The sequence below is a fragment of the Lepidochelys kempii genome, chromosome 5, assembly GCF_965140285.1.
Source record: "Lepidochelys kempii isolate rLepKem1 chromosome 5, rLepKem1.hap1, whole genome shotgun sequence".
Taxonomy (NCBI): Eukaryota; Metazoa; Chordata; order Testudines; family Cheloniidae; genus Lepidochelys; species Lepidochelys kempii.
The window spans coordinates 92,604,670-92,632,195 of NC_136384.1; the positions used below are offsets into that span (position 1 = coordinate 92,604,670).

The 27,526-nt window shown below is 42.6% G+C and overlaps 1 protein-coding gene across 2 annotated transcripts in view; it reads left to right on the forward strand.

Moving 5' to 3' along the window:
- The window catches only part of FRMD3 (FERM domain containing 3), a 222,264-nt gene that overhangs the window by 127,379 nt on the left and 67,359 nt on the right, over positions 1-27,526 (forward strand). For both annotated transcript variants that reach the window (XM_073345076.2, XM_073345077.2), the window contains 2 exons: positions 16,284-16,381; positions 19,343-19,466. In XM_073345076.2, the coding sequence (XP_073201177.1) occupies positions 16,284-16,381; positions 19,343-19,466 (222 nt within the window). The remainder of the gene's footprint in view (positions 1-16,283; positions 16,382-19,342; positions 19,467-27,526) is intronic.

Below are 27,526 nucleotides of genomic sequence, written 5' to 3' on the forward strand. Positions count from 1 at the left end.
CCCATGCCCTGACCCCGCTCCCTGGCAGGAGTGCTGGGCGGGTTGGGATGCGGGGGAGCTCCAATTGGCCGGGACCCCTGGGCACAGGCCTCATTGGCCCAGTGGCTAATCCACCACTGCTGTAGTGCACAAATTACGAATCCTAGCTATAGTTCTCTGAGCATTTCTCTTTGACCGTACTTAGCTTTGTACTCCCTATGCTGTATATAGAGTGGTATTTATTGTATCACATCTCTTGCATTGTTTGATACACAAGGCTAAATCTGACATATGCTGACCCTCTCTAAATATACAATATGAACTACTGTACATTGTAGTCTTTACAGAGCTTTATAGAAATAACTTTTAATGGAATACAATCGTCAAAGAGAGATGGATAGATAGATGGAAAGGGGAAGATCTTTCACAAGAGGTGGTCTCATTTCCTTTGCTTTTCAATGCCAGTGTTTAAAAAAGTCGTATCAGATTGCTGACTTTTTTTTCTTATTGAAAAAAATGAGACAAGTGGTAACAGGTGTAGAATTTAAGTAGGAGTTAAAAGGCCTGGTGTGTGCCACCAACAGTGAAGCTAATGGGTCTCTTGTTAGATGTCCGTTTAAACGGTGGCTACACATGTTGAAATGATAAAGGACCTGTGTATAAATTTAACTGTGAAGCTGCAGGTGGCTTTAATTATGTAAAGTGTTTCAAATTGCTAATGCAGTGGCTCTCAACCTTTCCATATTGTACCCCTTTCAGGAGTCTGATTTGTCTTGTATACCCCAAGTTTCACCTCACTTAAAAATTACTTGCTTACAAAATCAGACATAAAAATATAAAACAGCATGCTATTACTGAAGAGTTGCTTACTTCCTCATTTTTACCATATAATTCTAAAATAAATCAAAGGGAATATAAATATTGTACTTACATTTCAGTGTATAGTAGTATATAGAGCAATGTAAACAAGTAGTATGAAATTTTTAGTTTCTACTGACTTTGCGAGTTCTTTTTATGTAGCTTGTTGTAAAACTAGACAAATATCTAGATGAGTTGATGTATCCCGCGGAAGACCTCTGTGTACCCTGAGGGGTACACGTACCCCTTGTTGAAAACCACAGTGCTCAGGGACCAATAAATTAGCACAGTGGTGGGAAGGGGTAGCTGGGTCGTCAGACCCAACATATTACAGATTTGCCCTTTTAGAAGTTGACAGATCTGGATGCTAGATTATTTAAGGTCAGCCCCTGCTCCTTAATGGCAATTCCAGTAGACTCCACTAGACTCCTTTAGCTAATCTGTTGTTTTTTTTGTACTGTGGGACCAGGTAGCTTCAGGATTCAGCAGCCTAACACACCTTTGGCATTAGGTTTTGAAACAGAGCAAACTAGAAGCAGAAGGATCCAGTTGGAAACTTTTCATGTGGAATTCCACTTCAGCTGTTGACTTGTGAAAGATATCGTGGGATCTTTTTGGTTTTAGCCAAGTAATGCTTGTGTTAGAGCAAATCAATGTAGAAAGTGACCTCAGGGCTAACAGCTGCAGCCAAAACCAAACTAAAACAAACAAAATATTGATTTTTTTTCCATTTAATTCTTATTATTAGGTTATTTTATGTTCTCTTAGGATTAGACTAGATAACAGAGAAATCAAATTTTAAACAGAGGCCTGAGAGAACCTGGTGTCTATATAGACTGAAGGATAAACACATTGTAATTAACTGCACAAAAACTTCTTAAGGCAAAGTTAAGATCGCCCAGTGATGCCTGATGCCCTTCCAGAACATTTAGTTCAGCTACACTCAGACTTCTGAAAACCAGGAAAGGTAGAGGTAAGGAAATACAAACTTTAATGTCTGAAAATCAGGAAATGCAACACTACCTTACTACTGCCCGCGGTTCCCGGCCAATAGGAGCTGCGAAGCCAGAGCTCTGGGCGGAAGCAGCCCGCAGAGCTGACTGGCCACACCTCCACCTGGCAGCTGAGCAAGGGGGATGTCGCTGCTTCTGGGGAGCACCCTAGGTAAGCGCCGCCCAGAGCCTGTCTCACCCCATCCTGTGCCCCTGCCCCCTCCCACGTCCAAACTATGCTGCTGGGGGGTGGGGCACGGTGGCCCGAGACTGCCCCAGCAGCAGTCAGTGCGCCTGGTGCAGGGGCTGCCCGAGCTGCCCCTGAGCCAGGAGCGCCAGGTGCACCAGCTGCTGCAGAAGTCATAGAATCCATGACCTCTGTGACAAACTTGCAGCCTTACCCATAATGCACAAACTAGCACTCTACCCTTACAGATTAATTCAGGAGTTCTTAGTTCTTTCAGCTGATCAGGGAGCAATAGAGGGAAGGGGACCTGTGAGCCGTACCCCCTCCCCCACCCCCTCACCTGATGAAGCAGCCATGGGGAGGAACTGTGGGGAAAGGAGCTGGTATTTGTAGAGCAGGCATTATAATTTCACTAGGAGTGTCTGTAGTCTGTGTGATTTTGGCCTCAGATACTATGTCCGTAGTGTGTGTGTGTCTCTGTATGACATAGCCTGATACAGGAAATACAAGATATCTGGAGGTCTGATGTTGGCAGCAGCCTGTCTCTAATAGAGTAATGAACTCTGCTTGTAAAAAGTGTCTGACCTTATTGAACATCCCAGACCACAACAGTAACTACTAATTTTTAACCTACACTAATTAAGTAGTCAACATCCTGAGGGGGGAAAAAAATATCCTGTGTTTTTCATCTGCTTGTTTGTCCCTGTACAAACACAGTTTACTTTCTCTTTTCATTGACTCAGACCCCCTTCTTGCAGCCAGATTTCAGGGCAGAGACTCTGCAGGACTGTGATAGAGAGCTTGAAAGCATACATATTTTCAGTGTTCTTCCAAGTTTCTTTTTGAAACCATCTTGCCTTATTTTGTCACATTTCAGCTGACTAATCCTCCACAAACCTGTGTCACATAAGCATCACAGACTTGACAGGGTTAGCAGTGTGGGTGTGTATGCGCAGAGAGATACAAGTGTAACAACCCCATCACCTCGGTCATCCACAGGGATAGAATTCAGTATCTTCTGCTCCAAAGCATTTTTACCACTGGAGCGAACAGTGCAACTGTTGGTTATTAGTATAAGCAGGCTTTTAATCTCTTGATAGACCAGACACTAGAAAGGGAAACAATGCACTTAGCCAGCATGTTACATAAACATCTAATCTAGTTTGCTTGGGGAGAGTAACATCCACTTTAATCAGCTGTCCTAGTGGTGATTTATTTTATTTATTTAGTTTGAAATTTAGGGATGCTTAAACTGCTGTAACTGTATTGTGTGGAGAGAAAAAGCAAGGGGCTCAGAGCAGCCTGTAGAGAAGCCTTAGAGAGGGTCTCCAAAACCCCTGTTTGTCCTAGAGATGGGCTGTGCATCAGCTTGCTCTATGGAAGTATGTAGGATTGTGCATGGGAAGAATGGATCCGTGACAGGAGCAAGGCAAATAGATCTGTAGGTTTCTCAGATCTACTTTGGCACAAACATTTATTTTTTTTAAAATGTCAGTTCATTTCACTCTTCTTGCTTTGGTTAAAAAAAAAAAAGTGTTACTTATTTTTGTGCCATTAATTCAAACCCAAGGGCCTCATGCACTCCTAACTCTTAATCCCTACATAGTCCTATTAAAAGACTAGAAGTGTGTCTTGTCTATAATTGTGTTGTTAAAATTAGAGCATCCGAAGTCCCTTTAAGGTCTAAAAGATAATATTGAATCAGCCATAATCCATGATTATCTGCAGCTGAAACCAATATCCCTACAGGGGAAATAAAACACACCAATGTTAAAGGTGGATTCTTTCAGCAAACCTTCGTGTTATTTTCTAAATCATGTTTTAGAAACAGATCTTGAATCATTTGGTTGTTGTAAAAAAAAGCACTATAAAATATTTCTGTGCAAGCAAAGTAGATAAAATAAAAACATTATTTATGGTCAGATTAGCATTTAATTTTGTAAATATCATATAAGGGCTAACATTTAGTGGTCTGATTTTCAAACATGCGGAGTACTCAGCAGGTCAGTATTTGGTGATTAGTCTTTAGTACTTTTGAAAAATAAGGCCAGTTGATTTGGTACACAAATCTGGATTTAAGAGCCTAATTTTAGGCACTCAGATTGAAACATCTTGGCCAATATAAATAGTAGTTGCTGGATATTCAGCCATTTTTCCCTGACCTTCCATATTTTCAATGAAAAATTGAGAGCCAAATCTCCATAGCAGGAAAAGTTTGGGTAAGAGCCAGAAACTCTGTTCCAACTTATGAGATTTCTGTGGGGGATAAGGGGTGTTTTGCTGCTTGCAGAGTGAGCAGGGGGTATGATCCTCCAAATACTCACACATCTTGATATATGTGTATATGGGAGATCCCGTGGGCCTCAGGACATCTGCAGAGGACTGTAGCATTTTCACTGCTTTTCATGCTCTCCTTTCCACTTCATGGCTGATTTAGTAAATGTATACTCCCATGCACTATTCCATGCGCTTTGGACAATAAACCCAAATTGCCCCTGGGAGTTTGACAGCGTGGACGAAGAACCTATATAAAAGAAGGTTGAAGTGGTCAGCTGTATTTTTCCCAGCAATTTTGTGAATGTAGAACCCAGTTCTGTGGTGAACTTCATGTGGGGCCCACCCATGGGGAGCCACTTGTAGGATCAGGTATGATATTTGTGACAAGATTACTTGAAATTTTACAGGGAGATGTGATCGGTAGTCTAAAGAAGCAGACGAATTATTTTGCAGACTAAGTTACAAAAATCCATTAAGTGTAAAACAGCACAAGGTTTACTAGAAAATTATTTTATTTGCTTAGTTGGACATAAAATAGAAGAAATGGTTGTTGAGATTAAAATCTTCCTTGTGATCTGCAGCCACAATGAAGATAGTCTCTTATATATTCTGTGCATGGGCATCTACTGATCTCAGTGGGGGCTCTGTGTGCCAAAATAGCTGCAGTATATGCATTAAAGATGTGATCATATAGGTGAGTTTTGCCCTTAATTGAAATGTTCCGGTGGTGGTGGTGGTATTATCTAACATTTATAATGAGTTAGTTCCCAAAGGCCTCAACCGGTTGAGGGCCCTATTGTACTAGGTCAGAGGTGGGCAAACTACGGCCTGTGGGCTGGATCCGGCCCGCCAGCCGTTTTAATCCAGACCTTGAGCTGCCACTGGGGAGTGGGGTCTGGGACTTGCCCCGCTCCAGCATTCCAGCTTGGGGAGCAGGGTTGGGGGCCGCTCTGCGCGGCTCCTGGAAGCAGCGGCATCTCCCCCCTCCTGCTCCTATGTGTAGGGGAAGCCTGGGGGCTCCACATGCTGCTCCTGCCCCTAGCGCTGCCCCTGCCGCTCCCATTGGCCAGGAACCATAGCCAATGGGAGCTGAAGGGACGGCGCCTGCGTACAGGGCAGCGTGCAGCAGAGCTGCCTGGCCATGCGTTCACATAGGAGCCGGAGAGGGGAACATGCCGCTGCTTCCGGGAGCTGCTTGAGGTAAGCACCGCCTGGCGCCTCTCCCCGTGCCCCAACCCCCTGCCCCAGCCCTGATCCCCCTCCCACCCTCTGAAGCCCTCAGTCCATCCCGGAGCACCCTCCTACACCCAAACTCCTCATCCTCAGCCCCACACGAGAGCCCTCACCCCCCCCCCCACTGCAACACCTCCCCCCAGCCCGGAGTCCCCTTCTGCATCCTGAACTCCTCATTTCTGGCCCCACCCTGGAGGTGCACCCCTAGCCAGAGCCCTCACCCTCTCCTGTACCCCAACCCCAATTTTCTGAGCATTCATGGCCCGCCTACAATTTCTATACCCAGATGTGGCCCTCAGGCCAAAAAGTTTGCATACCCCTGTGTTAGGGAGTTAAAAGCAACCAGATGATGTGGTTGTATCATATGATAACACACTTTCCATTCCACTGATTCCTCAGGAAGATACAAAACAGCAGATACTAAAGTTGCACATCCATTTTTGAATCAGCAGGTCTGGATAACTTGCACCCAAGAATTTTGAAAGAGCTGGCTGAGGAGCTCACTAACAATTAATGTTGATTTTTTCAATAAGTCATGGAATACCAGGGAGGTTCAGTAGACTAGAAGCAAGCTAATGTTTCAACATTTAAAAAGGGTAAACAGGATGTTATAGGCCTGTCAGTCTGACGTCAAGAAAATGGAGCAACTGATATGGGGCTTGATTAATAAAGAATTATGGGAGGGTAATATAATTAATGATAATCAACATGGGTTTATGGAAAATAGATCATGTCAAAGTAGCTTGATAACTTTTTTTGATGAGACTAGAAGTTTGCTGGATAAAGGTAATAGTGCTGATGTAATATACTTAAACTTATGGAAGGCATTGAACTTGGGACTGCATAGCATTTTGATTAAAAAAATAACTAGAAAGATGTAAAATTAACATTATATATTGGATTAAAAGCTGGCTAACTGGTAGATCTAAAATCTAATTGTAAATAGAGAATCATCATCAAATGGGTGTGGTTTTGATCCTATGCTATTTAACATTTTTATTAATGACCTGGAAGAAAACATGAAATCATCCCTGTTAAAGTTTGATGACACACAACCTAGGAGAGTGGTAAATAATGAAGAGGGCAGGTCACTACAGAGGGCAGGTTCGCTTGATAAACTGAGTGCAAGCAAGCACTGTGAGTTTTAATACAACTAAATGTAAATGTGTACATCTAGGAACAAAGACTGTAGGCCCTACTTACAAGATGGAAGACTCCATCCCGGGAATTAGTGACTCTGAGGCCGTGTCTACACTACCAAGTTTTGTCACCAAAAACTGCCTTTTGGTGACAAAACAGCAAGAGTGGACACACTACAATGGGACTTTTGTCATGAAAAACGTCCTGTTTTGGCAACAAAAAAACTTCCACCCCTAGGAGATACTTTTCTTTTCCCCTCCCTTTATTGTCGACAAAGAGCCAGTGTAGACACTGCTGATTGTTTTGTCAACAGAACTGGCTCCCGCCAGTATCCCACAATGCCTGCCCTGATTGCTCTGCTGAGTGTTTTGATCTCTGCAGGCATGCGCCCCTCCCCTTTCAAAGCGCTGGGAAGTATCTGTGTGCTGCTCCCTTTGGGGAACAAACAAAGAGCAAATCTTTGGAATGCTCCTGTTCTGCCCTAAGAACACAGCCACAGCGGGAGGGGGACAGACTGCTGTGCTGCTTTGCCATTCCTCAGCACCTAGAGCTCACAGAGCTACTCATGATGCTGCTCTGGGCAGCTGAGGGGGCTGTGGGAGAACTCAGAGAGAATCCCAAGATGCGGAGAGATCAGCTCTTCCTTCCCACAACACTGCACAGTGGGATACATACCCACAGAGCATTGCTCACCCTGTCGATGATGGTGTCCCCAATGTGGGCATGATTTGTCCACAGAGGGAGCAAGTGTGAACACCCTTTGGCAATTTTTGTTTTGTCGACTTTCGGGTGTCAACATAAGTTTTGTCAACAAAACTTGGTAGTGTAGACAAGCCCTAAGAAAGATGTAGGGGTTGCAGTGGATAATCATTTGAACATGAGCTCCCAGTGCAACACTGTGACCAAAAGGGCTTATGCATAAACAAAGGAATCCCAAGTAGGAGTATGAAGATTATTTTACCTCTGTATTTGGCACTGCTGCGACTGCTTCTGGAATCCTGTGTCCAGTTCTGGCATTCACAATTCAAGACGGATGTTGATGAATTGTAGAGGGTTCAGAGAACAACCACTAGAATGACTGAAAGATTAGAAAACATGTCTTGTAGATTGAGCTCTTTGAGCATGTTGCTATGCAGTTTAACAAAGAGAAGGTTAAGGGGTGACTTGATGACCTTCTATAAGTACCTATCTGGGGAACAAATGTTTAAAAATAGGCTCTTCAATTTAGCAGGGAAAGGTATAACATGATCCAATGGCTGAAATTGAAGCTAGACAAATTTAGGCTGGCAATAAGATGTAATTTTTTAAGAGTGTAATTAGCCACTGGAACAATTTACCAAGTGTGTGGTGGATTCTCCATCAGTGACAATTTTAAAATCAAGATTGGATGTTTTTCTTTAGAAATGCTCGAGGAATTATTTTGGGGGTGTTCTATGGCCTGTGGTGTACAAGAGGTCAGACTAGATGATCACAGTGATCCCTTTTGGCCTTGTAATTCTTGAGTCTGTGAACCAATCCTGATTTCAAGAATGGGATCTTGCAGTCAAACAAATCCAGCAAATTTGTGAGGTTGAGTAAAACCTCAGTGAAGACAAAAGAGGGCTTCTAAATTACTAAGAGAGCACTTCAAAAGTTGGAATAAAATAAGAAAATTCCTCTAAGTCTAAGGGGGAGGGGGAACAAATAGAATTGCCTGCTGAGAATTTAAAATGCTGCTGCTGATATAAATAGTTAAAAGTAGAGCTAATCAAATAGCATACGAATGGCTAGAGTGCACGGATGTGATCGACTCCGTGTAAGGACTGTGTCGTTCAAAGTCCAACACAAAGAGAATCATAGCTCTCAGGTATGATTCCTGTCCTGCTCCCCCTTGCTCCGAAGGGTAGTAACCCTCCACCCCATAGTAGCTCAGCTATGTTGGCTGGTGCTTTGGGGGGAGTGTGGGGGCGGCGGGCCAGAGCCAAGGTTCTATCTACACCCACCTCACTTGCTTTGGAGTAGGTGAGGAATAGTGGGCAAACAATGCTTCTGAGCCCCCCAGACCAAGGTCCAAGGATGCCATGAGGGAGCTGGGAGGCAGACGGGGCCCTATTCCCTCAAGTCGCTGTGTAGGCTGGACCCCTTATGAATATTTTTATGAGTAATCGTGGTAACTGAGAGTATTGTGATGACTACTGGTTTATTTGTGAAAGTTCCTGAAAGTTTAATGAAATTTAGTACAAATGATCATTCATTCCAAAATTGATGATAGAGCATGGTATTTGTTGTTTGCTTCAATTAAAAGAAACGCTTCTCTGCATTAAAAAGCAAACATTTAGATTAATTAGTCTCTCTCCTACAACAGGGGGAGATTTAGAGATCTGCAAAATTATGACGTACTATAATGAGTTCAGGTTATGTATACCCGGGACTGGGGGAGGGAGGAAATTAACTACTTTTAGATTAAAAAAAAACAAAACCCTAATACTAATGTTTTGGTTTTTTTGTTGAAGTTCCAAAAGAAGAAGAAATTGGTCTGGTTTTGTAAGCAGATGAGAAGAAAAGGGAAGATGTGCTATGAAAATAAAACTGGTGGAAATTTTTAGAAATTTTTTGCAAAGATGGTTTTTCAAAATTTCAAAAAATTGGTTTTGCTATTTTTCAACTGTCTTACAAAATGTTGACAATTTTTTTACCAATTCTGTATCAGACAAAATAATGTACTTACTCATCATTCAGATAGAAAGCATAAAGGAGGGGCAATTTACAAACTGGCTCCCAAGATATCAAAACTTCAGATTTTTAAGAGGAATCTAAAAGCTATCTGCTCATGGGAACTGTAACACACTGTACTTTATATGCATAGAGAGAGATGTTTGGAGAGACTGAGATTAGGGGAAATCTGTTAGTAGAGAGAAACAGTCGACTGTGCTACTGACCTTAGATGTTGCTTCTTGTTACCTCAGTATCTGTAATATATACATCAGGAAAAATACTGCGCAGATCTTGAGATGCAAATGCTAGATTTGATAAATATCAATTGTTGTATGTTCTTGTGATCTTATATTCAGCGCACCCCATCCAGTAATTATTTTTGCATCTGAGGCAGTGTACATTCTGTAAAGTGGCTTGACAAAAGCTTTTACTCATTAGGTGCTTCAATAAAACTTATATTTTAAAACAGCCCATGTTAGGGCCAACAACGCGCAAGACTTAAATGAAACAGAAAGAAATAGACACACACTAGTTGTTAGAGATACTTATTTGGTCTTTATGTACAACTTTTGCCCTTTCAGAAGTTTTCAAATATTTGCTCTGTTTTCTTTTATGATCATTATAAACTAAATTAACATTGTTTTACTACAGAAAAAGTAAAAAACCAAACCAAACAAACAAATCAACAAAAAAGCAACAAGCAGACAAAAAGCCCCACACTTCTCCAACATCTTATGTTTATAGGAGTCATGGTAATGACTTAATTTGGAGCCAGAAAAGATTTCAATTAATATTAGTATTTTTTATTGCAAGTAGGGTTATAGTAATAAAATGGGGGTACAGTAGAACCTCGATTTTTATGAACACCAATCTTATGAGCAGCACATCATATGAACCATTTTTTCCTAACGTGGAAAAAAACCCCGCATCATAACAGCGATAAGAACAAGTTGACATCTCTTCGTATTCCAGTGCCTTCAATGCATCGCAATTGCAGAGTTTTAAAGCACAAGAAGAAAGCGATGAAGTGCGCCATAGTGCAATTTATGCACCATACCTCTTGTAATTTTGAAATGTTCAATTTTATGAACTCCTCAATACCCTATTAATTCATTAAAATAAGGGTTCTGTCTTATTGTATAGTTCATTATTTGTTTTTGGTAATGTTAACAGAAAATCAGACATTTGCTGTCACGGATGCTCTGAAGATTGCCCCCCCCGAACCTTAAATAGGACTAGAGACCAGAGTTGTTGATTAATGCTGGCTATACAGCTATAATTTTCTAACAGGAAATCTTTGAATACAGAGTTCATTGGAGTTACTGATCACAGTCTTCCACACTTAAGACCTAAATGAATGACATGATTTTAAAACTGTCTGGATTTTATTTTGGGAAAGTAGAGAGCACATGCTTGTTTTTGTTTTTAATTTGTTGTAGGCAAACAAGTAGAATAAAGACAGTGCTATTCATGAGATTAAAATTGCCCAGACTGTTTGCTTAGAAATACTGCACTCGTCCACTCCCTTTCCCTCTATGTAGATCTACAGGAATGCATATGAAAAATTAGGTTAACTTTCCAGCTGCCCTAGAAATGCTGCTGCTGACCTAAAGTGGCACAGTAATATCTTATCCACTAGGTGCAGAATGTTGTCACTGATGTGGCAAAATAGTTCTCACTCATTTGTAGGTCTATTTTTGGGTGCTAAAAATGTACATGTATGTGTTTGGGGTTGTTTTTCTGGATGAGGGTGCCTAACAACACGGAAGAGCCTAGACAGTCAGTGTTTTGCACCCCATAATGGAGCAGTAAAGGCAGAAAATACTGTGTTTTTCTTTCCTTTACAGTGCAAGCCTTTTCCCTCTTCCCATTTGCATTAAAAGTGATGTAATTTGCAAAAACGTTGCTATTTTAATAACATTTGGTTCCATTAATACAATTCTAAGTCAATACCAAATAATCCGGTGTATATTAACTTTCTTAAACATAACACTTCTACCATTTCTTTGTTATTTGCCTGAGAAATGCTACAGGACGCCATTAGGTGTAAGTGGTTGGCTAAGGAATTTGCAGTTTTGGATGATTTCTGTGTATAGCACATATTATTGACCGTCGTGTGCAGTAATGTAATTTAATGGGGTCAACTGCTGTCAGTGTGTCAACTGCAGTTGATTCTACAAGAGAAGATGGTTGTTTTAATGATCTCTGTTCCTATGCTGTATTCTGAAAGTGTGTGTACCTTTTGTTCTCAATCAGAAGTATGCCTAGTGCAGGCCAGGACTAAATGATTAATGTCACTTCTCCTCAGTTCTGCTCACCATTTGCTGGTTCCAGTATTATCTCTCACTTTACCCCACCTTCAGACTCGGAAACCATCAACCTGCAGTGTTAGAGCAGACCTGTTTGCCTCAGAATTGGCTAGGAAGTGCTGCGATGAACCCATGAGCTGCCTTTTCACAGGATTTGTTTTGTTACTCACTAGACAGCGAACATGCTTTCCCAAGTTTGCTCCCAGAGTTTTGGTTTTTCCCAGGGCTGTGCAGACTGATTTAAATCCTGGAGAGGATGATTAAAACAAGCTTTGAGGCTGCTGGTTTGCCCCGATGCAGTGCCACTGCAACCTCTTTTGGCACATTGTCATTGCAGATTAAGGATTTTTCGTATCACCAAGGCCTTCAGTTTACTAAGGTGGAGCACATTTTTTCCTCTTGGGGACCACCTGTGCTCCAATAATGTCAAGTTTAAAATGGATTAGTGAACTGTGACTGGACAAAGATTACATTAGTCAGACAGAAAAAAATAAATAGTAGAGAGCAGTGTGAGAGTAAATGAAGCCTCTCAGGGACAAGATTCTTACGGAAACATCCAACGCTGTAAGACACTAAAGGGAATTCCTGAAAAGTGACCTTTTTACTTGCTTGAAGAGGGATATAATGTTCTGTTGATTTAATATTTAGCAATAGTCTGTTCTGGGGGAAGGGGCAGGTACACTGGTGGAAGACTTAACACTTTTGAGTCATGCTCCATTCTGGAGTTCGTTACAGATTTACAGGCAAGATTGCTTGGCACAGGATGTATGGGGTAAATACATAGCCAGATAACCTAGACATATAAACTGAGACCCCTGCCGGGATGTCTGTTGACAATGCTGCCTTAGGGGCCCAGGAGGTTCATTTCCATAAGCTGTCCATGCAGGTGAAGGTGAGAGTGGACCGAGCATGGTGAATGCAAATCTTGAAGGATTCCAGGAGTACACAGACCTTCCAAAAATCCCTCCCGGCTGATTTCCTTCCTGCAGCTGTGCTCAAATGGCTTGTTTTCCCACAAGGGGTTAGGAAGCTGCATGGTGGAGCTGCAAGGAGCCAGCTGGCTCACAAGGGAGCTCAGTGCTGGCACCTGAGCTCCAAGATGATCTGTTGCTGTTGGTGGTACTGTACTTGAGTTCCTGGGCAGCTGTCCCTTAGAGAAATATCCCTAAAGAAATGCCTCTCTTCTTGCTTCTGGTGTTCAATGCTGCTCTGTGGTGTAGCCAACAGAAGGTGACTGTTTCCTTTTCATCAGTTCTGTTCTAATGTGAGCAGCTCTGGTGGGGTGGGACTCTCCCAGCCAGGTGTCCTGTGCCCCAGTGCCCACTTCTGCCCCAAGGCCTCTCAGCTTTGTTTGGAAGCTTGTCTCAGATCCTATAGAGCTAAAGGAGAGAATTTCAGCAGGAGCCAGTGCGTTCATCATGGATATTGTTTCTACTATCTGTAGTATTATGAGAGAGAGATTCCATAGTGCAGCCAGTGTTTAAATGAGTGGGTTGGTCCACACAAACTAACAATTTACTATGGCATTTCAGATAACAAGTGAGTATTCTAACCAGTGTATAGTGTAGTGGTGCTGTTAAGGTTGTATCACAACTTCTGTTTAAAGGTCAATGTCAGATTACACCTCATGTTCTTCATAGAAATATGGTTATAATATGAATATGGCCTAAGATATATTTTATGTAAGATGAGTCTTGTAAGGTATCATTGGAAAGGTTATGATTTACTGAATGAGATTATCCAATTTGTATGCATGTATCATTTCTGTATCTAAAGTTAGGAATATTGACTATGTAACAATTATAACTGGGGGTGTATTTGGGAGACACCCACCAAACAGGCCATTGGCTTTGATGGGCCATTAGGAAGAAACAATAAGACTTTAAAGATACTGATCTCTCTCCTTCCTGAGAGGTGTCCTGGGATGTAGCTGTGACACTACTAGGTCAGGTGGTCCTGTCACCTGGTACTAAACACCACCTTGGACTTCTAGTAATTTACCACTGAAAGGAGGGGGAAGTCAAGTCTGGGAAACAAAAGATTCCCACCTTCTGTAAATCTTATTTAAGGCTGGGAAGTTAGGCAATCAGGACTCTTCTCCATTGCCTTCCTGCCCAAGAAGAAAGACTGCTGAAAGTACCTGAAGAGACAAAGGAACTGAGCAGTGAGAAAGGTAAGGGCTGAATCCAGACTGAGACAGAGGAGTCTAGTCTGTAAAGAGAAATAACTGGAACTCTAAGCTACAGAAACTCTGCATCCTGCCCAAAACAACACTGAGTGTGAGAAATTACTTGTTGAAGCCAGTCTCTTTAAAATCTTAAACTTAGTATGCATGTTTTGTTTTGTTTTATTTGCTTCATATAATCTGCTTTGTTCTGTTTGCTATCCCTTATAATCACTTAAAATCTGCCTTTTATAGTTAATAAACTTTTTTGTTTATTATTAAACCCAGTTTGTGCAATTACTAACTGGGGGGGCAAGAACTTGTGTGTATCTTCCTCCACATTGAGGTACGGGGCAAATTTATGAGCTTACATTGTATAGATTTCTCTACAGCACAAAACAATATTATTTTGGGTGTACTTTCCAGAGGGGAGCTGTACTTGAGTGCTGGGTGATTTCCTAGCTGAGTCTTCTCAGAGAGAACTGTTTTGCAGACTGTGTGTGATTCTACGGCTGTTGCGTTCCTACCAGTGTGTATGTGTGCTGCCAGAGGCCGGATAGCATAATTCAGCAAAACAGGGAGAGGGAGCCCAGGCTAATGGAGCAAGCAGGCTCAGTGAAATCCCAGTACATCAGGTGGCATCCCAGAAGGGTAGTCTATCCCGTCACAGTCAACTTTTTCAAGTCCTCTAAAATATAGATGCTTTGTTAGATTCCTTTGAAATTTGGTGTGCCTCAGGAGGTTGGAGGATAAGGTTAGTAAGCCAAACTTGGAGTCGTTTGAGGTAGGGGTTGTGGAGATGTAAGCCCTGGAAAAAAAAATCATTTTTCAAAAAGTTTCTAGGTGGGGATTTTTTGTGCAGAGCTAGAGATCAAACTATTGATGTGATATGGGTCAAAATGGTCTCAATCTGTCAAGCGTTATCCAAGGTAGTGCTTGGAACTCACTAAATCCCTGGGGGAATGAAAACTGAGATCAGTATTTAAGAACATGTTCACTTGGGTAGATGTGTAGTGTGGAAGGATTGTAATTGTGCTTGCACCAATTTAAAAAAAAAAAAGGTTTTTAGGCAGCTGCTTTTTGGTTACCTGGGTAGTTTGAGGGAATGTGCCAACGCCATTTCCCCTTGTGAATACCCCATCACTGATGTTTCTAGTTGGAACTTTTGTAACCCTGTGAATGAAGATCTAATAATTCATGTTGCTTGCTACAAGTGGTGTCTGTTATAATATATTTATTTTATGGGGAGGTTTACTGTGAACACAGCAGAATAATCAGTAGGTGGTCTAATGAAAATTTTTCTTATATTGGGAGAGGAGCTGGAGACTGATATTGTGTCAGGTGGTGAGGACGGAGTGGGGGTGGGGACAGGAACAGGGAGAGGAGTTCTGGCTGTGGAGGGGATGGGACATGAGGATGGGTGGTAGACAAACCTTAGATCGGTGGTTTGAGAAAATCTGTATTTTACTAGCCTTGGGAGTGGACCCAAGTGGCTACTTCCTGATCTCGGGGCAGATTAATGCGGTGTTTCCCAAGATGCACAGTGTGGATATTTGGAATCGACAGCACGCAGTAGCTTGACCGCTGATGGAAAATAAATGTGTATGCTGCCGGAGTTGCCAGTGTGTGGATACTGGGTGATTCTTGGACCAGGAGGTTGCAGTAGTTTGCAGAAGAGCAAGGAGTAAACTGACTACATAGGGATTGCTGACTACAGACTGATTTGGGGTGGCCTGCATTGGCATCATGTTTTGCCCACTTTGCAGCGTCTAACTGGTGACTTAAGAGGTGGTGACCTAGCAGATCTTCTGGTGAACATGGCCTGGGCAATCTCCCTCCCCCTGCTTTGTCCTTTAAATAGTGTTAGTTAGAATCCTGTGGGTGAAAGTGAATGGCTTGTAAAAGGAGGTGAAGAGCATGTATATTTCAGTAACTGTGGGGTTGCCAGAATAAAGGTATTTTTTAATAAACTGGGCATATTGGGGCATTGCTGAAAAAGGGCAGAGTTAAGGTTACATGGGCAATTTTTACATTTCATTTCCTTGTTTTCAGAAGTTTGAGTTTGCTCAGATGAACATTCTGAAAGGGGATGACATACCCCCAAACACCCTTTCTCTGAGCTAACATAGATTTTTGACATTAAATTTACAATAGGGTTCACCTTATGTTGTGCTCTTCGTCATTCTCTCAGTAAAGTACTGTCACTCTTGTTTTCCCAATTATATTTTTCCAGAGGGAAATCAACAACTCTCTTCTTGTCAGTAGTCTAGTTTTTTTGCAGGTCATACCCTCCTTCACATTCCCCTTCACTGCCTTTCATGCAGCAAGTGAAAGACCCAGAATAGTTGACCACAATGATGGTCTTGGTGGTAAAGTAAATACAACATGAAAAGCTCTCACAACAGGGCCTCACTCTTACTCTAAAGTGCTTTTTTTAAACTATATTGCAGATATCTTTTGTATCTACAAATAAAAAGGGACATTTTCCATGGTCGTTTGCTGTGCTCTTTTTCTGATGCTGCCTACCTCGGTGCCTGTATTGTCCAAGGTAAGTACAACCCACAGCACATTGTGAATTATTTCAGCACCTTGAGAGTGGTATTCAATATAAACAGCAAAGGGTTTAGAAGTGTATTTCAGAATAAGGTGAAAAGAAATAGTGAGCCCTTTGTCCTTATGCCATCCTCTCTCTAAACTTGAACATGTGCTTCAAAAATGGAGGGGGTTCAGAAGTGTAAGAAACCAGGAACAAATTAGGACATTGAAAAAAACAAACTAATTCTGTTAGGTTTTTATATGAGAATATACAGTATTTTGTGTATGGTACTCAGCTCTAGCTATAAAAGAAATCAAGGTTCTGTACCTTTATATTTCTGAATATAAACATATGCAATTCCGTACGAACTAAACAAAAGATAAAAGTTAATTGATTCAGAGGCAGTGGTTCAGATTGCATTTTTCCACTTTGAAACAAAGGAGATCTGAATGATAGTTGGACCCCAGGGCAGAGGGAGACAAGTAGATTACCATGGTTATGGGGTCTCAGTCTCTAGGTGATTGGAGTACCATCCTCATTTCCTTTACTGTTTGGTGGCCAATCAAAGGCTGTACTAAGTCAGTTTTAGAAAAGCTAATGAGCACTATAAGATGTAGCCTGTTTGTGTCTGTGTTAACTGAGGACTGGGCATGAGGATAACAGAGTATGCAGTGACATTCCGGAAATATTGGAGATGCTGGAGATTCCTGACACCAACTTAAAAATGTGGGAATAGGTTCTCCCTGGCTGTTCTGTACTGGCCTGACTTTTAGGGCTAAATTTTGAGGAAAAACTGGAGGTGCACATGCAAAACTTGGATACGTAATTGGATCCTTATATTGGTGCAGACAATTCTATGATTGCACACACAGATTGCTAGTTAGATATCTATCTGGAAATTTGTGTGCACAGATACCCAATGTGTAGGCATACATTGTGCTGTAGTAATTTGGCAGCAATGATGTGTTGGAAGTACATCACCAAATTCTACCATCAGATTGGGAGACTCTGATAATTACACTTGCCCTAGTGCCTGTTGCAAATGCCAAGAAGTGACCAAACCCCTGGAAGGGGATAGGCCTGTATAGAAAGAGGGGTAGTACTGTGATGTAAATGCCAATTTTTTGCCCACGTGAATGAGTGGTGAAATAGTGTATGAGGAAAAGGAGCTCAGTTGATTTCTCTTTTGAAATAATCTTTTTAAAATCTTCGTAATATTTTTAGAAGTGACATTTCTTTCTCTTATCCTTTATGTTGTTCCTAGTAAATACCTCAATTTATTTACAGTTTTGTTTATTATTTATCTTAGTGATTTTAATAATGTCCTTCACAATAATTTCTAAGTGATTAGCATATAGGGTTGCCAACGGTCTAATTTCACAAACCCAAACACACTTGCTCCACCCTTTCCCCAAGGCCATGCCCCTGACCTGCCTCTTCTCCAAGGCCCCGCACCTGCTCACTCCAGCCCCCCTTCCTCTGTCGCTCACTCACTTTCACTGGGCTGGGACAGGGGGATGCGGGTGGGCCCTGGTAAGGGCAGTGGGGCCGAGAGGTTTGGAGTGTGGGGGAGGGGGCTTTGGGCTGAGCCTGGGGCAGGGGGTTGGGGTGTCGCAGAGGGTGCGGGCTGTAGGAGGGAGTTTGGGTGCAGGAGGGGGCATGGAGTTGGGGTGTGGGAGGAGGTTCTAGGGGCAGGCTCTGACTGGGCGGCACTTACCTCCGGTGGCTCCTGGAAGTGGAGTAATGTCCAGCAGCGATTCCTAGGCTCCCAGGTGGCTCTTTGCGCTGCCCCTGCCTGCAAGCACCCCCCCCCCCAGTTCCCATTGGCCACGGTTCCCTGTTCCCGGCCAATGGGAGCTGCAGAGTCAGTGCTCGGGGCGGGGGCAGTGCACAGAGACTCCCTGGCCATGCCTCCTCCTAGGAGCTGCTGCCGGACATGTTGCCACTTCCGGGAGTGGTGCAGAGCCAGGGCAGGTAGGGAGCCCGCCTTAGTCCCACTGTGCCGCCGGACTTTTAGCATCCTAAAATCTCCTGGTTTGGCTTCGGTCGCCTCTAGGAGCTAGAGCTTGATACCGGGAGACTCCTGGCCAAACTGGGAGGGTTGGCAACCTTATTAGCATGATCAGCAGGAGTGTATAAAGGTTTGGAAAAAGAGGCTGTATATTCTGCTTCCAGATTCGTACATGCAACTTTTGCTGCATTAGGGAGCATTGTCCCTCATGTACAGTATATCCAAAGCCAGACTGAGGCCCAGAGCTGGATAGCAAAGGCCAACAAGGCTAAAAATATGTGCCTAATACTAGGCTTCTAAATCCATATTTAGGCACTTAAATAAGTGGCCTGATTTTCTAAAGAGCTGAACACCCAAGAGCTCCCATCGAAGTCAGTTGACCAAATTCACCGTTGGCATAAACTGGTGCAAATTGACTAATGTTAGTGAGCACAGCTTTTGTGCTTATATACTAGGGTAAGATTAAACTTATTTTCTTCAGTGTTGTTACACTGGGATAGGTGAGAGGAAAATCTAGTTCAGAGTGTTTTGGTCTGTTTTATTAAATTGCTTGTCTACCGAGTGATGAAGGGCAGATGTTTGGTTTAACTATATATATTTTTCAGAGCATGTTATCACCAAATGATGGTTTTCAATTACCTTTTATAATCAATTACCTGCAAACTGTACTTTGAAATTCATTTATTGGATGGGGAGGAGTTTGTGCTCCCACAGTGGTGATGCACATTCCTCAAAGACTAGGTATCTCTCCAGATATTTTGTAGCCTTATGAATGCAACAAGCGTGCTTTCCTTTGGAAATACAGTTTATTGAACTCTTACTAAAATTGGCAACTTTCTGAATGACACATGGAGGTTGATCTACAGGAGGACACGTTCATTCACTATCTCTGTTTTCCATCATTAACTTACTCTTTAATTTAACTCATTCTGCTGCTTTGTTTTGTTTTTTAACTTGTCCAGCTGAGCTCGGTGATTATGATCCTGATGAACACCCAGACAATTACATTAGCGACTTCAAGATTTTTCCCAAACAATCACAGAAGCTGGAAAGGAAAATTGCTGAAATACATCAAAATGAATTCAGGTAATTTAAAGGGCTGCTTGTGAAAGAGGCAGTTGTAAATTATTGTGTGTCTGTTTCTATACAATATGCATAAGCCTTTTGGTTTCTGGTTATTTCTTTTTAAATTCTGAGGAATGTGTTGATAGTTATTTCAAAAATGAAAAAATGGGTGAAAATAACTACAGAAAATTAATTTAGCAGTTTTCTAGGTGAATATCAGGTTTAATACTGGGGATGGGAGATCAGAACAAAAACAACAAATAGAGAACGGTAAAAATTTATTGTGTGTATATCTAATTCCCAGTACAAAAATAAAACTGCATTTAAAACTAAGTCAGTTCACTGTTGGTGACTTGAGCAGTTACACTTGATATAAGGATCTTCAGTGTGTGAATTCTGAAAGCCTGAAGGTACAGGCTTGCAACAGTTTTTCCAGTGTGTCTTGGTGCTCCTCAGCTCCACCCTCTTCATTGTTCCCATCCTGGGAGCAGGAGGGGATTCTGTGCCCTGGGTTTCCTCGCCAGGCAGTGACAGATCTCTGGACCCAGCTGCTCGCAGTGGCTATCAGGGGATGGGGAGGAGGGGCATGTCCAGTACTCACGGTGGCAGCACGTGTGGTGGGGAGGATGCTCCTGGAACTCATGGGGGCACCCAGTGAGAGCAAGGGGGTGCCTGATACAATGGCAGTGGGTGGCGTAGAAGGGGGTGCTGAACAGGGGTAAGGCCGGGGCCAGAAGAGGGCCAGGACTTACAGGGTACAGCCTTCCTCTCCCTGCAGCCTGTCACTACAGTGTTTGGTGGTCTCAGCAGTGTCCCTGCCTGTTTTGCTCCTTCACTGGACAGCTGTGGCAGCAGCCACTAACCAGCATTTACCCTCCCTGGCACAGTCATGCTGAGGAGGCCAGCGGGGAATCTAAGAGTGGCCACGGCACCGGGTCCGGGAAGTTCAAGCAGGTACAAAATCTGGGTAGAAATTAGAAAAATCCAAATACTGGGTTTTTCAAAACATGGGAATTTTTAAGGGGTTTTCAGTAAAAACCGAAAATGAAGAGCCCTAAATATACATAAAGATACAGGTTCTCTCCCACACGCATTCTATACATCCATGCTGTCAAAGGTGCATTATTTGACAATGCAATGTCAGCTTAAAAATATTAACAGGAATGCAAAACCCACTATAAATCACAACTGACCGCTGCGTGTGTGCTGCCAACTGTTACCATGGTATGTGGTGAGCATGAAATGTATGGCTCTCACAAGTGGGCATGGCTTACACTATGAGGGCTGCTGCTGTTTATGTACAGAGTCTAGGGTGACCAGACAGCAAATGTGAAAAATCGGGACAGCAGGTGGGGGTAATAGGAGCCTATATAAGAAAAAGACCCAAAAATCGGGACTGTCCCTATAAAATCGAGACATCTGGTCACCCTAGTTGTCTTTCACGTGAATCTGATTTTCAAATGAAAACTTGGTAGCCATGCAGAGATTTTTACAGTGAGATTTATGATACTTGATCACTTGCATTGTGTATTAAATTGCACATATTGTCATCTTGTTTGTATCTTTAGCAGGAACTATTCACTTGCTGTAATGCTATGACTTTGTGTGTGTGTGTGTTGCATTTATGGATAGGTGTGCATGCATGCACACACAAAAACAGCAATAGCCAGGATGGTGATTTCTGTATAAAGCTTTTTGGAAAGCTGAGGGGGATTAGATTCAGGACCCTTTCCCTCTTCTTCTCTGATCTTTAAATATGGGACCAGAGTAGACAAAAATTAAAATACTTCTTAGTCTAATAGAAGCTAACCATGATCCTGAGATGAAGCACCCTGTTTCTATGGAGAACAGTCACTGCTTTGTGCATGTATACTCCCTTCAGGACTGCCTAAGAATAACCAGACACAAGGTGGGTGGGGCAATATATTTTATTGGACCAGCTTCTGTTGGTGACAGAGAGATGTTTTCGAGCTGAAGAAGAACTGTGTGGCTCAAAAGCATGTCTCTCTGTCACCAACAGAAGTTGGTCCAATGAAAGATATTACCTCATCCACCTAGTCTTCCTAATCTCCTGGGACCAACACAGCTACAGCAACATCGCATATAAGAATAACATGGACAGTAGTAATAAAGGCAACTGCGCTCTTGTCAGCCTGCTTAGAGGAAAGGAGCAGTTGTTGGAGAAGTGGAAGATGAATGTGACATGGAAAAAAGTAAAGAAAAATAGATTGATTGCATTACAAAATGTTTATAATCCACAGTGCATTGTATGTGCTTGAAGTTGTCAGGAACTAATAGGGATTTGTTCAAGCTGATGTGACATGACATGACAGTAACAGTGAGGTGTACAGGTGAAATTTCATAACTTTAAAAAAAGTTGTTTCTACAAACTGCAGTGAAAGACAGTGTAGTGACCTGAACAGAACGTGATCTGCATACTATCTCTGTAATTTTCACCGTAACTCTTTGTTTACGCAGAGGAGGGACAATGATTGATTGATTGTTATTTAAGGATTCATGAATTAATACTTCAACTAGCTCTACTTGCTTTTGTATCGTATTTCTTATATTAAATAATGACTGTATTTAGCTGGGTAGGTAGATGGTCTCTTTCTATGCAGAAGTATCACTTTTACCATAAAGGGGTGGGGAATGGAAAAAACAAAAACCCGAACAACTTTGAAACTGACAGTTTTCAGATTTTATATAGTTAAAGCTTTAAATATTGCCTGTGTGATAAACAGCTAAAGTGTATCAAGTGTTTTTTATACACTTGAACACAACCTCCGTGACAGTCACAGCAGTAGTTGGCATGTTCAGGACATCTAGTAAAAAACTATTATACTTCAGTGCAAGGAACTGTGCCAGCATTATCCTGTTTCCCTGCCTTTTTTCCCTTTTTCCCAAAGCCTATGTATTTGTTTTGTATCTCTTTTGCCAGGATCATACCTTAAGTGACATAAAGATAATATCTCATGAGTGAAGTATTCTAGAACCACGTTAAACTTTTAAACTAAAACAAACAATTTCCAAAGAGAAGCCAAAAACACACTCTATTTTTCAATAAATATTATTTTGATTTTAAAACCTCTCTTCCAAACGATGTCTTCTAGATTCCCAAAGGCACAGGACTTTCATTGATTTCAATGACAAAGTGTGTGTGTTAGAGAAAAGAATTTAGTCAAAACTCTTGTGCAATAACAGACTACTCCCTTAAACAGATTGCAGAAAAATAATGAGGGAAGGAGGATTTATTTATTCAATACATCTTGTACTCAAACATTCTTCTGTAAACTTGTTTATCAAAATTGTTTTACGTTTGTTTTAGGCCCTGACTTCCACTGGGACCTCAGCTTGGCCTCCATTTATACATGTACAATCTTGTGTGCACGTACACAAAATGCGTGCATGCATTTTCTCAGCACTAATGCCTGCACACAGAGGTGATAGATTCCATCATGTGTGTGCACAGATTCTTGAATCACGTCACTGGCATGTTTGTCTGTCTGATCTAACCTATTCCATTCAAGTTCCAGTGCTGGAAAAATAAATGCACAGATGTGCGTATGTGCACAAGTGGAGGCTAAGGTCAAGAAAACAAGTTCTTACTTTTGTTGCGCGAGTGGACGTTGAGAATATGTTGAAACTTGATTGTAATTGGGAAAGTGCAGCATTCTATTTTTGTGATATCACATTTTCAGTAATGGTAGAATAAAAACTTGTATACTATGACAAATAATCAGAAAAGGCATTAATCTTACCAGTTTTTATATGTTGTTGATGTATTTTATTAGCATGTCTTTCACTTGATAGGTGCTATAAAATTCAGATTCCTGATTTTTTCCTCCAATAAGAAAAATAGGCAGATAACCTGTGAATCAAGAGTTTGTCAGTCAGCCAATGCGTAAAAAAATTCTGAGAATAGGTTACCAAGGTTTTGTAACAAAGGCATTTGAGTGATGTATTTGTTGATGTAAAGGGCAGGTGATTGGCCCTGATTCTGTTCTCACTGATTTTAACCTGTGTTGTTCTACTGACTTCAGAGGTTTCAGAGTAACAGCCGTGTTAGTCTGTATCAGCAAAAAGAATGAGGAGTACTTGTGGCACCTTAGAGACTAACAAATTTATTTGAGCATAACCTTTGTGAGCTACAGCTTACTTCATCAGATGCATTCAGTGGAAAATACAGTAGGAAGATATATATATACAGAAAACATGAACAAATGGGTGTTGCCATATCAACTCTAAGGAGACTCGTAGATTAAGGTGGGCTGTTAGCAGCAGGAGAAAAAAAAACAAAAAAACTGAACATTTTTGTAGTGATAATCAGGATGCCTCATTTCAAACAGTTGACAAGAAGGTGTGAGTAACAGTAGGGGAAAAATTAGAACGACCCTTTGATACTGTGGCTAATGTGGTTAGGTCCTATGATCAATGTAATTAATCACATCAGCCACACTATCAGAGGCTCGTTCACCTGCACATCTACCAATGTGAGATATGCCATCATGTGCCAGCAATGCCCCTCTGCCATGTACATTGGCCAAACCGGACAGTCTCTACGTAAAAGAATAAATGGACACAAATCGGACGTCAAGAATTATAACATTCAAAAACCAGTCGGAGAACACTTCAACCTCGCTGGAAACTCAATTACAGACCTAAATGTTGCAGTTCTTAAAAAAAAAAAACTTCAAAAACAGACTCCAACGAGAAACTGCAGAACTGGAATTAATTTGCAAACTGGACACCATTAAATTAAGCTTGAATTCTGGGAGTGGATGAGTCATTACACAAACTAAAAACTATTTCCCCATGCTAATTTTTTCCCTCAGTGGGTTGAGCATTGGCCTGCTAAACCCAGGGTTTTGAGTTCAATCCTTGAGGGGGCCATTCTCTGTGACAGTTGTTTCTGTTTCTCCTTGATGTAAAGCCATCCCCTTTGTTGATTTTAATTCCATGTAAGCCAACCCTGTAAGCCATGTCGTCAGTCGCCCCTCCCTCTGTCAGAGCAACGGCAGACAATTGTTCCGCGCCTTTTTTCTGTGCAGACGCCATATCACGGCAAGCAAGGAGTCCGCTCAGATCACTTTGGCAATTAGGAGCACATTAAACACCATGCGCATTATCCAGCAGCATATGCAGCACCAGAACCTGGCAAAGCGAAACCGGGTGAGTAAGCGATGTCAGCAATGAGGACATGGACACAGACTTCTCTCAAAGCACGAGCCCTGGCAATGTGGGCATCATGGTGCTAATGGGGCAGGTTCATGCGGTGGAACGCCGATTCTGGGCCCAGGAAACCAGCACAGACTGGTGGGACCGCATAGTGTTGCAGGTCTGGGAAGATTCCCAGTGGCTGCGAAACTTTCGCATGCGTAAGGGCACTTTCATGGAACTTTGTGACTTGCTTTCCCCTGCCCTGAAGCGCAAGAATACCAAGATGAGAGCAGCCCTCACAGTGAGAAGCGAGTGGCAATAGCCCTGTGGAAGCTTGCAACGCCAGACAGCTACCGGTCAGTCGGGAATCAATTTGGAGTGGGGAAATCTACGATGGGGGCTGCTGTAATGCAAGTAGCCAACACAATCAAAGATCTGCTGATATCAAGGGTAGTGACCCTGGGAAATGTGCAGGTCATAGTGGATGGCTTTGTTGCAATGGGATTCCCTAACTGTGGTGGGGCCATAGACGGAATCCATATCCCTATCTTGGCACCGGAGCACCAAGCCGGCGAGTACATAAACTGCAAGGGGTACTTTTCAATAGTGCTGCAAGTACTGGTGGATCACAAGGGACGTTTCACCAACATCAACATGGGATGGCAGGGAAAGGTACATGACACTCACATCTTCAGGAATTCTGGTCTGTATGAACAGCTATAGCAAGGGACTTACTTTCCAGACCAGAAAATAACCATTGGGGATGTTGAAATGCCTACAGTTATCCTTGGGGACCCAGCCTACTCCTTAATGCCATGGCTTATGAAGCCATACACAGGCAGCCTGGACAGTAGTCAGGAGCTGTTCAACTACAGGCTGAACAAGTTGCGAATGGTGGTAGAATGTGCATTTGGATGTTCAAAAGCGCGCTGGCGCAGTTTACTGACTCGCTTAGACCTCAGTAAAAAGAAAAGGAGGACTTGTGGCACCTTAGAGACTAACCAATTTATTAGAGCATAAGCTTTCGTGAGCTACAGCTCACTTCCTCAGATGCATATCGTGGAAACTGCAGCAGGCTTTATATATACACAGAGAATATGAAACAATACCTATTCCCACCCCACTGTCCTGCTGGTAATAGCTTATCTAAAGTGATTTCCAGCACAAATCCAGGTTTTCTCACCCTCCACCCCCCCACACAAATTCACTCTCCTGCTGGTGATAGCCCATCCAAAGTGACAACTCTTTACACAATGTGCATGACAATCAAGCTGGGCTATTTCCTGGGTGGAGGGTGAGAAAACCTGGATTTGTGCTGGAAATCACTTTAGATAAGCTATTACCAGCAAGACAGTGGGGTGGGAATAGGTATTGTTTCATATTCTCTGTGTATATATAAAGCCTGCTGCAGTTTCCACGATATGCATCTGAGGAAGTGAGCTGTAGCTCACGAAAGCTTATGCTCTAATAAATTGGTTAGTCTCTAAGGTGCCACAAGTCCTCCTTTTCTTTTTGCGAATACAGACTAACACGGCTGTTACTCTTAGACCTCAGTGAAACCAATATTTCCACTGTTATTACTGCTTGCTGTGTACTCCACAATATCTGTGAGAGTAAGGGGGAGACGTTTATGGCGGGGTGGGAGGTTGAGGCAAATCGCCTGGCTGCTGGTTACGCGCAGCCAGACACCAGGGCGGTTAGAAGAGCACAGGAGGGCGCGGTACGCATCAGAGAAGCTTTGAAAACCAGTTTCATGACTGGCCAGGCTATGGTGTGAAAGTTCTGTTTGTTTCTCCTTGATGAAACCCCCCGCCCCTTGGTTCACTCTACTTCCCTGTAAGCTAACCACCCGCCCCTCCTCCCTTTGATCACCGCTTGCAGAGGCAATAAAGTCATTGTTGCTTCACATTCATGCATTCTTTTTTAATTCATCACACAAATAGGGGGATAACTGCCAAAGTAGCCTGGGAGGGGTGGTGGAGGAGGGAAGGACAAGGTCACACAGCACTTTAAAAGTTTAAAACTTTAACACTTATTGAATGCCAGCCTTCTGTTGCTTGGGCAATCCTCTGGAGTGGAGTGGCTGGGTAGCCAGAGGCCTCCCCACCCCATTCTTGGGTGTCTGGGTGAGGGAGGCTATGGAACTTGGGGAGGAGGGCGGTTTATTACACAGTGGCTGTAGCGGCGGTCTGTGCTCCTGCTGCCTTTCCTGCAGCTCAACCATACGCTGGAGCATATTAGTTTGATCCTCCAGCAGCCTCAGCATTATTCCTGCCTCCTCTCATCATGCTTCAGCCCACCACCTCTCCTCCTGGTCATTTTGTGCTTTCCTGCATTCTGACATTGTCTGCCTCCATGCATTTGTCTGTGCTCCCTCCGTGTGGGAGGACAGCATGAGTTCAGAGAACATTTCATCACGAGTGCATTTTTTTCACCTGCTAATCTTCGCTAGCCTCTGGTAAGGAGAAGATCCTGTGATCCTTGAAACACATGCAGCTGGTGGAGAAAAAAGGGGACAGCGGTATTTAAAAAGACACATTTTATACAATGAGTACACTCTTTCACAGTAAACGTTGCTGTTAACATTACATACATAGCACATGCGCTTTCGTTACAAGGTCGCATTTTGCTTCCCCCCCACCACCACAACGTGGCTAACCTCTCCCCCCTCCCCTTGGCTAACAGCGGGGAACATTTCTGTTCAGCCACAGGCAAACAGCCCAGCAGGAATGGGCACCTCTGAATGTCCCCTTAAGAAAAGCACCCTATTTCAACCAAGTGCCCATGAATGATATCACTCTCCTGAGGATAACACAGAGAGATAAAGAACAGATGTTGTTTGAACGCCAGCAAACATACACTGCAATGCTTTGTTCTACAATGATTCCCGACTACGTGCTACTGGCCTGGAGTGGTAAAGT